The 14,674-nt window shown below is 53.4% G+C and overlaps 8 protein-coding genes across 8 annotated transcripts; 3 read left to right on the top strand and 5 right to left on the bottom strand.

Annotated features, from left to right (window-relative positions):
* Positions 1-238: 238 nt before the first annotated feature.
* Positions 239-825, bottom strand: LTS14_010293 (uncharacterized protein; the record flags this gene model as incomplete). The annotated part of the gene is made up of 2 exons (XM_064842969.1): positions 239-361; positions 412-825. 2 exons carry the CDS (start codon positions 823-825, stop codon positions 239-241), a joined length of 537 nt encoding a protein of 178 aa, XP_064689393.1.
* A 985-nt stretch (positions 826-1,810) lies between these two features.
* LTS14_010292 (uncharacterized protein) lies at positions 1,811-2,275 on the bottom strand (the record flags this gene model as incomplete). The annotated part of the gene is made up of 1 exon (XM_064842968.1): positions 1,811-2,275. The coding sequence occupies one exon, from the start codon at positions 2,273-2,275 to the stop codon at positions 1,811-1,813; it is 465 nt and encodes a 154-aa protein (XP_064689392.1).
* A 315-nt stretch (positions 2,276-2,590) lies between these two features.
* On the top strand, positions 2,591-4,207 carry ADA2 (Transcriptional adapter ada2; the record flags this gene model as incomplete). The annotated part of the gene is made up of 1 exon (XM_064842967.1): positions 2,591-4,207. The coding sequence occupies one exon, from the start codon at positions 2,591-2,593 to the stop codon at positions 4,205-4,207; it is 1,617 nt and encodes a 538-aa protein (XP_064689391.1).
* Positions 4,208-6,167: 1,960 nt separating this feature from the next.
* On the bottom strand, positions 6,168-7,901 carry AFG1 (ATPase; the record flags this gene model as incomplete). The annotated part of the gene is made up of 2 exons (XM_064842966.1): positions 6,168-6,943; positions 6,968-7,901. The coding sequence occupies 2 exons, from the start codon at positions 7,899-7,901 to the stop codon at positions 6,168-6,170; spliced, it is 1,710 nt and encodes a 569-aa protein (XP_064689390.1).
* A 376-nt stretch (positions 7,902-8,277) lies between these two features.
* Positions 8,278-9,597, bottom strand: LTS14_010289 (uncharacterized protein; the record flags this gene model as incomplete). The annotated part of the gene is made up of 1 exon (XM_064842965.1): positions 8,278-9,597. One exon carries the CDS (start codon positions 9,595-9,597, stop codon positions 8,278-8,280), a length of 1,320 nt encoding a protein of 439 aa, XP_064689389.1.
* Positions 9,598-9,639: 42 nt separating this feature from the next.
* Positions 9,640-10,772, bottom strand: LTS14_010288 (uncharacterized protein; the record flags this gene model as incomplete). The annotated part of the gene is made up of 2 exons (XM_064842964.1): positions 9,640-9,997; positions 10,051-10,772. The coding sequence occupies 2 exons, from the start codon at positions 10,770-10,772 to the stop codon at positions 9,640-9,642; spliced, it is 1,080 nt and encodes a 359-aa protein (XP_064689388.1).
* An 853-nt stretch (positions 10,773-11,625) lies between these two features.
* Positions 11,626-12,855, top strand: LTS14_010287 (uncharacterized protein; the record flags this gene model as incomplete). Its single annotated transcript, XM_064842963.1, has 1 exon — positions 11,626-12,855. One exon carries the CDS (start codon positions 11,626-11,628, stop codon positions 12,853-12,855), a length of 1,230 nt encoding a protein of 409 aa, XP_064689387.1.
* Positions 12,856-13,198: 343 nt separating this feature from the next.
* On the top strand, positions 13,199-14,575 carry LTS14_010286 (uncharacterized protein; the record flags this gene model as incomplete). Its single annotated transcript, XM_064842962.1, has 1 exon — positions 13,199-14,575. One exon carries the CDS (start codon positions 13,199-13,201, stop codon positions 14,573-14,575), a length of 1,377 nt encoding a protein of 458 aa, XP_064689386.1.
* Between the last annotated feature and the right edge of the window lie 99 nt (positions 14,576-14,674).

Genomic DNA, 14,674 nt, shown 5'->3' with positions numbered 1-14,674 from the left:
TTTTCATGCTTGCACGCCAGTCTCGTCAGCACACCGTCGTAGCGCACGATGTTCTGGGCGATCTTTCGCAAGCTTCTGAGCTCAGGGTCATCATCATCGTCTTCGGCCAGGTCTACCAGTTTTGGTGGTCTCTTCGAGCTGTCGAAAATTCGGCCTTGCGTGCATTGCTGAGCAATGCTCGGAGTGGCGACTGTAGGTGGAAAGGACTGCTCATTCTCGACAAGTGGCCCAGCAGCATCTAGTGGTATTGCGCTGGAGGAATACACTGGACGCGATAGCCCTGGTCCTCCAAAAGTAGTGGGCTCGGTCGCAAGTGCGGATGAGGATTCAGTGCTTTCTGACAGGTCTCCACTATGATGCGCTGTTAAGCTGTCAGTAATGGCCAAGATATGTTTCTGTGCTGCATCTTACCAGCAAGTCTTGTGTCAGGTCTCGGCGTTGCTCCAGCAGTCTGCGTGTAGCTTCCTCGTTGAGTCGTCCACCATCTGCAGTCTTGCTCATCTGGATCAAGAGCACGTCACACAGGTCCCGCACCTCGCCTCTCTTGCGATGGAGGACCTCCTGGCGACTGTCTGAATCCTCAAGCCGATTCAGAAGGTTGGATTGCTGCTCATGTTGCTTTTCGCGCTCCTTGCCTAAGTCCTCCCGCGCACCGCGAGCGGCTCGCTCCTCATCTTCCAGTACTTGTTGCTTTGCGTTAGTATCATTAATGACTGTTTCTCTGGCGGCCCCGTACGCGCTCCTCTCCTTAGCTTGCTGTAAGCGCCGCGTATACCATTCCACCTCATCCAGCTCATGCGGTACATAATCATCGAACCGGGCCATGCTGGACATGACCAGGGTTGGCAGTTTCCCCTTTTCTTTGTGCTATGCGAACATGCAAATGTCGCAACAAGCGTCGTTTTATTTATATTAGCGTAGGGCGCTAGCAGGCGCACGGACACGAGGAGAGGACAGTCCGAAAGTAGCCCCTCTCAGCCCATTCACTTTATGGGCACCCTACTTTATGCTTGTCACGTTCTGCCGCATTACTGGCACTCAACAGTTTTTGCGGGAAAATGTAGCCTTGACGAGACTCCAACCGCCAACACTCGATGCGCGGGTCTTGTTTGCCTTTCCAGCATGCCTTCCTAATCTGGACAGAACTCAAAATTCTATGGTTTCAATGCACTTGTGGGGATTCGCTTTCGCCACATCAGCTTATCAATCCATCATAGCTGTGGGTGAGCACATCAGCTGCTTGACGAAACATTAATCTCACTCAACACGCCCCAAGTACCCTCGGTGGATAGCAGGATGTCCGTCGCACGTAGTCCCAGCACCGACAAGTCTCACTGTACGAGCCAGCCCTCATATAGCATATCATGCCATGAAAACCTTTGCAAGTATACGGGAGCACAAGAGGGAGATGGTCCTCACGGCCAAGTCACTGCACATGCTATTGCGATCCCCGCCACCGTATTCGTTGACTCGTATACAGCCATTTCAGCCGCTCCTCAATCACCAGTCGTCGTCATAATATTTGGCTGTCGCAGCACCAGTATGGCCAAGGCCGGTAGGTTTAAATGTTGTAGTATCTGAGGTTACATGGTAGCAAAGTTGTTGTGAAAAAGCAGCATGTGAATTTTGACGCGTTCGAGTGTTGGAATGAGGACAGGACAGGATGCCGATTTAGGGGCAATTACCAATGCCAGCGTGCGTGATGCATGCCGGAGGTACGATCTAGTACATCGAGTTCGGCATCGCAGATTGGTGGCTACCACCTGCATCGCGACTCTCACAGGGGATTTCGCCAGAAGCACAGAGTACCTCATAATTTGCCATGTTGCGCAGCACTCATGTAGGTCTCTCCATCAACAAGCACACACCACCCCTCGCCGCCAACTGTGCCTTCAGAAAATCCTCCTACCGCTGCTCCTGGGAACTCCTTAGTGGCATACTCCATTTCGTCCTCGCCAAAGCTACCAGGCTGCAACCAGACGGCTTTAACTCCAGCTGCTTTCGCCTCTCGAAGTAGCTTTGCAGTGACTTGAGGTGGCGTCACTACTGACAAGCTAGTGTTCTTCGGGTCCGCAAGCTGGGATGGTGAAGCTACCGTCTCGTAGTCTTTCCGTCGGACCGTAATGGATGTACATGTCGGGTTGAGCGGGATGACGGGAAGCTGTTCTGTCAGATACCAGGCGAATATGCGATGCCCAAATTTTGATGGGATGGACGAAGCGCCTGCTACAGCGTAGTGGCTTGACGTGAAGAAGAGGCGAGCGCCGGTTTGCATGTCGGTGTCTGTCATTTGAGCTGCTGAGATTGCAGATCAGTTGTAAATGCAAATGGTATTCAGTTTCGTAGAGAACCTTCCCTTTGTATTTCATTCAGGAGCACATCGCGCCTTCCAGATGGTCAGTGGCACAAGGCAAGCACGTCAGATCTGCAGCGGGCCGCACCTTCTCCACAACCTTATCTACCGCTCTCTCTCCACGTGCACAAACACACCGAAACACCTCCACTTTGCGACCGTCAGAAAAGACACACTGCCTGCGCGTCGCATCCATCACCGACATCTCACATCGCATCTTCACATGCCCGCGACAGCATGGGCCTCATTACCAAGGCCAAAGGCGCACCCCGGTCCAGCGAATCAGGGTCGTCCGGCGGCGGCGTGAAGTACATCTGCAACGTCTGCAGTAACGACATTACTTCGACTGTGCGCATTCGCTGCGCGAGTAAGAACTGCTCCGACTATGATCTATGTGTCACGTGCTTCTCCCAGGGTAAACACAATATTCACCATGACCCGCGCACGCACCCTTACCAGGTGATCGAGCCGCATAGTATACCGATCTTTGACCAGGGGTGGGGCGCGGATGAGGAGCTTCTGTTGCTGGAGGGTGCGGAGCAGTATGGACTGGGTAGCTGGGCGGATATTGCTGATCATATCGGAGGGTACCGAGAGAGAGATGAGGTGCGAGATCACTATATCGAGACATATGTTGATGCGCCCACCTTCCCTCTACCGAAACGTGCGAGCCCATCAGATACCAGCTTGATTGATGGCATGCCGAGGGAGGAATTTCAGTCAAGGAAGAAGCGGCGGATAGAAGAGCGCAAGGAGGCTATTGCCGAGACGGCGCAGACTGCCCCTACGCCTGCCAAGCCTACATCTTCTGTACCGAGCTGTCATGAGGTCGCCGGTTTCATGCCTGGACGTCTGGAGTTCGAAAGCGAATACTTCAACGAGGCCGAAGAAGCAGTACAGCACATGCAGTTCTCGCCCGACGAAGGCATAAATCCGCAGAGCTGCGAGTTTGATCCCGAAACACAACTGAAAATGGTAGTTATGAACATCTACAACGATCGCCTCACTGCTCGGACGGATCGAAAGCGAGTCATATTTAACCACCAGCTACTGGACTACCGGAAGAACATTGCGATAGACAAGAAGCGGACCAAAGAGCAGCGTGATTTGCACCATAAGCTCAAGCCATTCGCACGGATCATGTCGCATCCGGACTTTGAGAGTCTGGCCTCGGATCTGGAGAAGGAGCAAAACTTACGACAGGCCATCACACAACTTCAAGAGTGGCGACGAATGCGCATCTCCACTTTACCTACCGGCGAAAAGTATGAAGCTGAGAAAGCTTCACGACTAGCCAAGCATACACAACAAGCAGCACAATACGAGCGCCTGTCTAATAGCCTGAGCGGAAGTGGTGGTGGAAGGCAGCGACCTGCGCCACCGCCAGAGACTGCTGCGGCAGTGACAGAATATACCACCAAGGATCTCCCTGTGCGCCTTAGTCCGACTTCAGGTCCGACCTCCGTAGGCGCAGAAGAAACCACAACCTCAGCATCGAAGAAACACCTCCCCACTCCACCCTCTTCAGATATCTCGCCAAGCAAACAACAACCCATCCAGCGCACTCCGCTTGCACCAATCCCTAATCTTACCCCGGCCAAGTACGACGCTGAGAACGCTCCTTCGTGGCAACTGCTTGATCATGGCGAGCGGGATCTGTGTGCGAAGTTGAGGCTGCAACCCAAGGCTTACCTAGCTATCAAGGAGAGGGTGTTGCAGGAGGCGGGGAGACAGGAGGGTAAGCTTAAGAAGAAGGTGGTTAGGGAGATAGCGAGGATTGATACCACCAAAGGTGGACGGGTTTTTGAGTTTCTGGTCGAGAGTGGGTGGTTGGGAAATGGAGCGAAGACCTAGGACGTGGCAATGAACATAATCCAAGTTACTTTGGTTGAACTTGGTATCAACGCGTTAACATGCTGCAATGAAAGGAAACGTGCTAGCCTGCTATGCAAGCAAGCACACCGGCTTCTTGCCTAGTTCCAGTCAACCTCTCACAGCAAGCTGCTTGTAGGTTCGCAGAGGGCTGAACTTTTGCTACCTTTCGAAGAAGCGCCTTAATGCGGTGGTAGTTTCATGCCTCGTCTCACCTCTGCCGTCCTCGATGATCCGTCGTGCTCGCAAAGAGGCTTACTCCTCTTGCTAAAGCATGGTGCCAGGCCGATTTTGATCTCGGTCTGTGAGTGAAACCTGATGTGTGCTGCTCCTTGCTCCACCGGGCGATGACTGGGGACAAGCCTGACGTACCTGAGTTGTCGACCGAAGATAAGGTGATGAGGCAGTATAGTCGCAGGGAGGCGTCCATGCGGTCTCTCCCTTCCACGTAGTTGCCTTCGTAGATGAAAAACGCTCGGTGATATCGCCTGGTTGATTCATCGTGAGGGCCCGGATGCAAGGTTCCGTCGATGATCAGACTGTGGAGTTGTGTGTAGAATGAGAAGAAGTTGTTGAGCCACTACTCTTACTTCAAGAGGGCAGACTCGCATTTGAAGGCTGTTGTCCAAGCTTGCTGGATACCGACGAGACACGAATGAGATGAGGCGGGACAAGCTGGGTCAGTGAGTGAACAATCGGTCGGTGGCCGCAGCTTTTCAGCCGTAGTGACCGATGCTCAGATCTGCGGAATGTTCTCACTCGCCGCTTTTGAGCTGTCGTCAATCAATCGGCATTCAGCTACATATGTAGCCCGCTCTGACCATCAGCTAGTAGATATCGGGATTCCCGCATAACCTCTGCGGACTATCAGAACCACGAACGTCCTCGACAGCACAACCATGCCTTACGTATGCCAGGCGACGTATCTGGGGTGGCTGTACCATGGTAATCACGACGACTGGCACAAGAAGCTGCATGCACAGCTGGAAGCACAATCTCCGCCCGCGATTCTTCCCTACCGACTATATAAGCGAACGAAGAGCCGCAAAGACGCTCTCAAAGCGCTGCGATTGGAGGAGGTCTTCGAGTACCTTGGGATATTTCTGCGTAGGACCGTGGACCCAGTGGTGGCAACGCGCATCCCGGATTACGATTTGGTCGATGTGCCAAGAGCACTGCGGCTCTCGAGCGGTATGCTCGGCCTTTCAACCTCCTGGGCTTGCCGGAACACCTCCGCAAAAGGATCTACATGTTCTTCTTCCTCGACCACGCCTCCGGTAACGCTTCTGACAACGGATGCGTCATCGACGAGTGCGGTACCACGGAAAAGCAGCTTCCGGACATCCTCAGCGTTTCTCGAAAAGTTGGAATAGAAGCTGCTCCACTTTTCTACAGAAACTTTCGGCCTCCATTTCTACAGCTTCCGTCTTGAACATTCTCAATTGCGCGCGGAATCAATGCGACGTCTTGCCGGCGATGTTCTTCGCGATATCACGAAGCTCCTAAGGACTCTGTCCGTTCAGTACGATGCTGGGACCATAAAGCTCTATCTCGACGCCAAGGCTGGACCGCGGGTAAAGTTTGAAAGACGATTCCTGAAGGCTCGCAGAGATGCAATCCAAGTGCATCTGGCGGAGGTGGAAAAGGTTTGCAAGTCAATAGGCTTGCAAGGCGAAGCTATCTTGCTGGCGGTCATGTCCAAGCCGCATTTATGGGCGAGACATGAGGGGTAGGGTGGTGACATTTATCCCGAGTGTCGTGACTCAACTTGGTCAAGCTCTCATTCGACGAAGAGGAGCCACTGTCGAGTCGAATTGACAAGTGATGAGCACGTAGGGTAGGCACGCGTCTCCGAAAGTCTTGCAACCTGCCCGCTGGCATTGCAGAAAGCATTTCCTTCTTGCTCTGCCATCCAGTGCGTAATGAGTTTGCAGATATCACCTCAATAACTATCCTGCCGCCAAGAACTCCTGACCTTCTTCCAATCCTCCACCTCCTGCTTCCCTCCCATCTCCCTCTTCGCCGCACCAGTCCCCTCGCCCATCATTGCAGCACCGTCGCCTTCCAAGGCCGCCAAGCCCTGCATCCTCTCTATCCCAAGACCACGCTCCACCCATTCTTGACTACCCATCTCCGACAGTCTACTCAACGCTCGAGCAAATGCAAACGCCTCCTCATCGCCTGTGAAGATGCTGCTTTTCTTCAGCGTGTCCATGTCCAGGCCCAAGTCGTCCATGAGGGAGCGCATGGCGTCTGAGACGTTATCAGTCTGTGCTTTCGCTGCTCGCGCTTTCTTGTCGCCCTTCTCAGCGGATTCGGACAAAGCCTTCCCGATCTCGTCCTCGGCCATGAAGAGTTGAGTTAGCGGTACCGCGGTCGTAAGCACCAGTTTCGCTCGTGACTCGTAGGCAGCGTCAAGGAAGGTGATGAATCTCCTCGCCAAGTCCCGCGATCGAATATTCATTCCTGGCACATCTGTAACGATGAAAGCATCGTAGTTTCGCACCAACTCAATGTAGTCTGCTGCTCCCATTGCAGTACCCATCAGCTCATTGAATGTGAAATGACACGCCTTGCCCGATGCGCGCGGAACGTGGATCTCGCGGCCCCAGACTGTGTGCGAGGCTTCGTGCGGTGCGTCAGATTTGTCTCCCAGAAATTTGAACCAGTGATCCGCATGGGACTTCGCCGCCGTATCCAAAGGGTGATGATATACGCCTGATGGCGGACGAGGTATCTTACGATAGTCTGTGGTGCTGTCTATGTTGATCACTCTCAGCTTCTCGCGTAGGAGGTTGATGCAGGGAATGAAGGATTGGCGCTGGATGCCATTCTGATACAGATCCTTGGGATGGCGATTACTCGTCGTGATCAGCACGACTCCATGTGCCATGAGACTTTCTATTACTCGCCGCAGGATCATGGCGTCTGCTACGTCTGTCACCTGGAACTCGTCCAAACATAAAATGGTCGCCTTCTCGGCCATGGAGGCTGCCACGAAGGGCACGGCGTCAATGTCGTTGCCATGCGCCATCTTCATCTTGTGGGTTTCGTGGTGCAGTTCCTGCATGTAGTTGTGAAAGTGTATCCGTTCCTTCTTGATGCCCTTAGGCAGGGACTCGTAGAAGAGGTCGAGGAGCATGGTCTTGCCGGATCCGACGCTTCCGTATAGATATAGACCCTTCGGCCTCCCCGGTGCATCACCTAGCGATAGCTTTGCCGCACCTCCACTGTTTCCTCCGAACAGTGAGCCGAAGAAAGTGCTCTTCTTGGGTTGGAGGGAGTCGATCGTAGGGTGTTTGACGATGGGTGGGTTGTATTTGAGGAGTTCGTCGTACAGGTCTTGCAGCGATTGGATGACCATGTGTTGATGCTCGTCGCCTGCCCGCAATTTCCCAATTTCCACTCGATTGTTGTACTCCTGCAATGGGCCTTCTCGTCTGTACTCTCTCTGGCGATAGTCGGCCATAGTGGCCATGGTGCGGATGGGTGGGCATTGCGTCGTATGGGTGACTCTGCTGGCGACTAGAGGATCTTGGGTGCGGAGGCCCAACTGTCTCCGCTTCGTCAGACATTCGGAGCAGAGTCGCCGTCGCTGCTGGCTGTTCACGTGTGTAGGCTTCCGCACGCCTCTAAGCAAGCTCCGCAGAGCTCGGATCGCTTCTGGTGAGGCCATGTTGAGTGTGAGGGTAGAAGCTTCTCCAACGCGCGAGAAGATCACAAAACGGTGCATTATTATTGCCGTATTATCATGGTCATGTCAAGGAAACAGCCTCCATCGTGCTGTCCGACCGCTGGATCCCGCAACCGACGAACAACACATGGCGTGGGAGGGAGTGGAGAGCTCGCGAGGCACGAATTCGGCCCGGCTGTTTCGGTTGCCGAGCTGTGTCGAAGAAACGATGTCTAGTAGGTCTAATTCTACTGCGAAGCCAGACAACACAAATCAGGATGTGGTCAACGGGAGAGGAAGTGCTAGTACAGCAAAGAGAAGGGCAAAGCTAAAGGTGCACATGTGCGTCGTGTGTATGGATCTATGAAGGATGGCATGCTCATTTCCTCCAAGCCGTAATCAGATCTCCGGCTTGGGCCAAGTTGCCATTCTTCGCCTCGATGCCGATGAGGTCGACTGCGATCGGCTTGATGCCATTCCACATCCCATTTGCAATGACAGCAAATCGCCACGCCCCATCCGCACGTGCTACGAGTCCCACGCGCTTCTCCGTCATCTCGTCTAGTCCCGTCACTGTCTTCGTGACGCCGGGTACTGGTTCCTCGCCCTCCTTTCCGCTCGAGCCCCGTGTGGCGCCTCCAGTCTTCTCGTCTGGAATCGTCGGTGTGGGAAGCAACACTTCTTCTAGTGTGCTGCTTGCATTCTTCTGCAGAATCCCAGGGTCATCGAAGTGCGCTGCCGCCAGGCCATTCGCGCTCAGTTGCTCTTTGATCAACTCCGTCTCCGCCGGATGGGTGAAGCAGTATGCGCCCATTGCTAATAGAATGACTGCTACCACGTACAACGCCTTCAAGGTGAGGAGGAGGTAAAGTGGCAGCATTGGTACCCTTGCCACGGGTCCTGTAAAAGTGCGTGATTGCCCTACAAGAGCATTGTCTTTCTGCATCACTGCTGTTGACAAATCTAGAGCTGCTGTCACCCAATTTGTCGCAAAACGATCTGCGAGACTCTGCATACCATAGGCTGTGCTTGCTTCAATGGCACTCAGCACTAATTGCTGCCGGGCAACGGCGATGCCATCGACTGCGAACGGCGCGGCAAAGAGAGCGGCCATTTCGGGCGAAGCCGGGCGGTGCGAGATGTCGGATATGCTGCCGTTAACCCTGGTGTAGTTGAACTCGTGCACAGTGGCGGAACAGGGAAGTACCCAATATGTGTTGCCTGTGCTTGGCGAGCGGTAAATTCGGCTGTCGTTTAGAAGGACGTTACTCATTGGTGCGGTCTGATTGTTGAGGAAGGCCGTGTAGGTTGGGAAGCCGGCTGCCCAGGCGCCGAAGTAGGACGGGTTCTGCGGTTGGATGTATTCGTAGCTCAAGTTTGAGCCTCGCAAGGCAGACACCGAGTCGATGCTTATGTTTGAAAGTAAAGGGTTGTAGGCTCCGATGCGCCGAGTCAAATTGGCGTCCGAGGCGAAGGACATCCCGATGGTGGGATTAAGGGAGTTTGTGTTCACATCGGCGCCGCCGGAGCTGTCACTGCTGTCTGCGTCCACTGATTGTGCAGCGCCGGGAAATGAGAAGTTGCCCTGAAAACCGGAACTACAGTTGAAATATGCAGTGTTGTCCGCGTTGTCGGCGAATGTTGGCCATTGCACGTTCGGTAGGCACTGCTGCGTGATTGGTGTGCATTGTGCTGTCATCGCATAGGTCTGGGCTTTAAAATCGAGGTAAATGTTCTCCGTCTAAGGGTCTTGAAGATAGTAGTAGTAGGGCCTCTCCGAGCCCCAGATGTCTTTGTATAAGCCGACTGTGTTATCCATGCCCAAATTCTGTGCCACCCTGGCTGCGTTATCTGCTCCGATGAGCTGGAAGGAGGGATCTGCCAGTCGATCTCCATTGTTTTCCTCGTCTACAGCGAGATTACACGGGATCCACTGCAGGCCGCTACTGGCTACGAAACTCCCGGGGCCTTGTGGACAAAGTGTGGTTGATAATGATCTTCCATACTGGTGTGGGCCGTCGGTGTTGTTGCTCAAGACAACAATTGTCTGAGGGGTGGTCGAGATACCGAACCAAGTATCAATGATCGGAATCGAGATTCTACGAAGTGTTTCAGACTATGAACGCTTGCACAAGATATAGAGGCATCATACCCGACAAAAGTAATCAGGGACGAAGCCGTAAATGCCAATGGGATTGGGTCTGCCAACTTCTTCTTGTATGCCCAACGGTGTAGCAATGTATCTTTCAGCGGGGCTAGATCCTTACCGCTAAGCAGATTGATCAATAGAGTGACTTCCGTGGGCGTCGGCAGGTCGTCACCACCACTATGCTTGGATTTCGTAGCAATGCTACGGGCGGCAAAGAAAGCAACCAAGGCCATGATCGAGCTGGTCAGATAAGGCAGAACTCTGCTTGTCCAGGAAGCGACCGTGGTGATGGTGGTGGGGTTGCGGTCGGTATAGTATGCCCACCGTCCAGCTTCATGCCTAAGCTCCCGGATTTTGTGTGCGAATGTATGATCATCATCGACCGCAGCAGCGAGCCTCAACTCGGGCCAGCCGGACTCAATCTTGATGCGTTTTGTGAGAACCATGGCAAGTAGTGCCACTGAGACGGCGATGATCGGGATGCACGGCAGTGCTACACCGCGTACGATTGTCCATATTGCGGCCTTCAGGTCACGATCGGGTTGGGCCACGCCATTCTCATTTGCAATGAGACTGTCATCTTCTCTAGACACGGCTGTAGTGGTTGTTGCAGTGGCGGTCTTCTGGTTGGGAGTATTGCCATGATCGGACAGAGGTACTTCGCTGTAATCATGAACAGTCGAGGCAGCGGCGGGCACTCCATACATGCTCTTCTCCGTGGCCATGATAACACCGTGGAAGACGACAGAAACAAGGGACTTGCACTGTGGGAGCGCAGTCTATAAACATTTTGCAGCTTGCATCCGCCTTCCCCCTCCGACGACTGTGCATCGTTTCCACAAGAAAACAGGTACATGATACCCGCGGTGCGTCGGAAGCGCCAGATTGGCTATCTCGAAGCCAAGATGGCCAGAGTCTGTCTAGATGTGCGCCACCGGCAGAGTAGACAATGTCGCTTCCAGCTGAGGTGCAGGAGAGACTACCGGCATCGGTGCGAAGGTTTGTCCTTATATCCTCACGACGCAAGCCACTTTGCAGTCGATTGCCCGCCTGGGCCGTTGATCGACGTTAGCGTCGGGAGCAGTTCCGCTGATAGCTGATAGCGTGCGAGAATGTTACAGTGGGACCTTTCTGTTCTGGCCTGCAAAATTCATCGTTGACATCAACCTGCACAGTATCGCGTAGTCTGCCGCGAGATGCCCAGGTATCCTATGCAACCAGTCGCCAGACGCGGCACCGTGATCATGCTAAATCCTCCTGTAGCACTGACATCAAGACTGAATTGCAATGCGCGGCTGAATGACTGGGAACGAGAACGCGAGCGAAAACGGAGTCAAACTTGACCATCTTCTCGATGCTAGGTCAGTGGCTGTTGACCGAGTCGCTCTCGCATGTTGAACACGATGTATCGACGGCGTAGTACGAATCGCATCAGTCATTATCTTCGCCCCACGTACTCGTTCAGCCATGGCTGCTATGCTTGATGGCGGTATAAGATGATGGTAGGTTCCCAATCTGAGCACCTGTCGAGTCACACTTCGAATCTGCCTGGTCTTCACTCGATCACAGGAGGCAGCCATGGGTATGATCGGTATTGCCCTCCTTGCTCTGCTTGGGCACTATGGCGTGAAGTTTGCCAAAGCATCCGCTATTCCATATAGGGCTCCTCGACAGCCTTGCACAACATTCAACGTGCAGGTGCCTATCACAGCTCGCCAACATCTCTACGACGTCGTGCCTGTCAACAATAACATAGATGCCATCCACTTTGCACAGGATATAGACACCTGGGACAGTCCATCCATGGTCGAACGAATCACGCAGAACATTACCATATCTCGAACATACGACATTCACGCACAGCTCTGTGTATCTGCCGATGGCAAGAAGAAGAACCTGCTACAGATCGCAACTCATGGCGGAGGCTTCGACAGCCGATATTGGGAGGTTATGCTACAACCGGATCAACACTCGTACGTCCGTGCTGCACTCGCGGCTGGCTACAGCATCTTGACTTATGATCGTATTGGGACCGGCCAGTCTTCCAAGCCGGACGCCTACACGGATATACAATTGCCTGCTCATATTGAAGTCCTGCGGGTCCTGCGGGTCCTGACGGAGATGGTCCGGAATGGTACCATCGCCAGCATCGCATCATCATGGTCGTGCTCGGGGAGCGCTAGCATGCACTTCGACAAGATCATTCACGTCGGACACAGTGTCGGTAGTATCACCACCTACGGTCTCCTGAGCTCATACCCGACACTGTCCGATGCTGCCGTTTTGACTGGATTTTTGGTCAGCAAAGAAGTCTTTGATGGAAGGCAGACTGCCGGCGATCTTCAGTATGCCCCCCAGAACGATCCGTACCTTTTCGCAGACAGCAGCTCTGGCTACGCAATCCCGGGCACTTCAGGGGCCCTGCAGACGGGGTTCTTCTCTTCGTCTGTCAACACGACCACGCACATCGGCGGCTTCGAGCCTGAGTTCCTCGATTACGCTTACGCTATTCGTCAGCCGCAGCCAGTCGTGGAGTTTGGCTCCGGTATTGTGCTCTACGCGGAGCATTCGACCGCGCCATTATTCACCGGCCCTGTGCAGCTTTTGGTCGGCGAGTTTGACTTCATTGTGTGTCTTGGTGATTGTAAGAACACTTATAATACTACACAGGCGAATGAGATGTTTCCAAAGGCCAGAAACTTTGAGATCCATCTACAGCAGGGCGGTGGCCATGGCCTACCGTTCCACAACAATGCGACGATGGGATTTCAGGCGCAGTTCGACTGGCTTGCGCGCAACGGCTTCTAAACGTCATGGCGACGAGTAAAAGCTTCTATATGAGATAGAGTAGTCGGCGGAAGTTTGGTTGTGCTAGATGTGCTCTAATGGGTGGATACATAATGGCTTGGGACAGTATTTTTTATAGGCTGCTCGAATACCTCACCATCCCATCTCTTGTCTGTATGCTATCTATGGCTTCCCTTGTCGTGAAGTATAACTGGCGAAACGATTGAGTAACGACTACGTGGGTCGCCAATCCTTGCTCAGATGGCGTGGTGAGTGTTGGCGCCAAGCCCAGAACCAAGCCAGAACAAACCTTTCACAGATTCACCGAGTCACCTTCAGTTCAAGGCACGATACACATGCCGTAATGAAGTCTCCCATACCGGACTATCTGCAGAGCGTGCTAGAGAAAGCGAGACCGATTGAAGAAGGCGCGCCGGCAGGCTACATCGATGTTCTCGCGAGAGCCGACACCTCTCGCTTAGCCGTCGCGCTTGCGATGGTCGATGGCAATATCTACTCCGCCGGCGACGACGAGCTGGAATTTTCTATGCAGTCAATCTCGAAAGCGTTTGTCTATGCAATAGCCATTGAAGATGCTGGACTCAAGGCTGTGCTCGACAAGATTGGCATGGAACCGTCGGGCGATGCTTTCAACAGATTATCCTTACAGAAGGATAGCAATCGCCCATTTAATCCCTTGATCAATGCTGGAGCTATTACTGCGCACTCACTCGTTGTGGCGCCTGATGCAACAGTTGAGCAAAGGACTGAGCGTATTCTTAATGCTTTATCACGCCTTGCTGAACGGGAGCTACACATCGACGAAGAGGTATTCGAAGCGGAATGGAAAGACGCGAACAGAAATATGGGCATTGGCTACATGCTCAAAGCTGCTGGTATTATAACATGCAATCCTGCTGAAGCGGTGAGAGGCTACATCCGGCAGTGCTCAATCAACGTCACCGTCAAAGACCTTGCCATGATGGCTTCTGTGCTCTGCAACTCTGGGGTTCATCCGATCAGCGGCGAGCGTATCATGCCAGCCGAGAGTGCTCGGCAAGTACTATCTGTCATGGCTACTTGCGGCATGTATGATGGCTCGGGCGAATGGCTCGCCACTGTTGGCTTCAGTGCGAAGAGTGGAGTGTCTGGCGCTATTATGGGTGCTCTACCTGGCCAAGTTGGCATCGCCGCTTTCTCTCCAAAGCTTGATGAGCGAGGCAACAGTCTCCGATCAGTGGACATCTGTAAACAGCTTTCCGCAGATATGGGCTTGCACCTGATGAACAGCTCACAAGTTGCGCTCTCTACTGTACAGATCAAGGTTGCGAAAATACTCGCGGGCGTGAACAACACCGAACCACACCACCCCAATTGTGACCGTGAAGTCATGGTCTTCAGCCTTCGTGGGGCTGTCAGATTCGCAGGCTCTGAGAGGCTGACTCGTGCGCTTGAGCGAGAGCTTACTGGACCTCATATGGACGCCTGCGCTGTGGTGCTGTCATTTCGCGAAACCTATTCACTAAACGATATAGCAAGGCGGGTGATACACGAAGACATCAAGAGGCTGCTCGAAGATAGCAGAAATGTGGTGGCTATCGACCCATCGGACGTCTTACAGTGGCATGCCTATGCCAAAGGCGATAGGGAACATCCAGTTATCGTCGAGACCGAGTCGCAGGCGCGTGATCACATCGGAGGCGCGGGATGCCGCGCTGTGACCCTGTCGGAAGGGTGGTAATGTCTATTTTCTAGAGCATAAGTGTTATGCACCTGCGGTATAAGGGGGTTAGAGCTCGTTAGACGAGTAAGTTCTAAGCGATAGGTCGGGTAAGTAACT

Source organism: Recurvomyces mirabilis (assembly GCF_035927965.1).
Source record: "Recurvomyces mirabilis strain CCFEE 5264 chromosome Unknown scaffold_40, whole genome shotgun sequence".
NCBI classification, from domain to species: domain Eukaryota; kingdom Fungi; phylum Ascomycota; class Dothideomycetes; order Mycosphaerellales; family Teratosphaeriaceae; genus Recurvomyces; species Recurvomyces mirabilis.
Note: the sequence above shows the minus strand (reverse complement) of the source record. Positions and strands in the feature narration are given on the sequence as shown.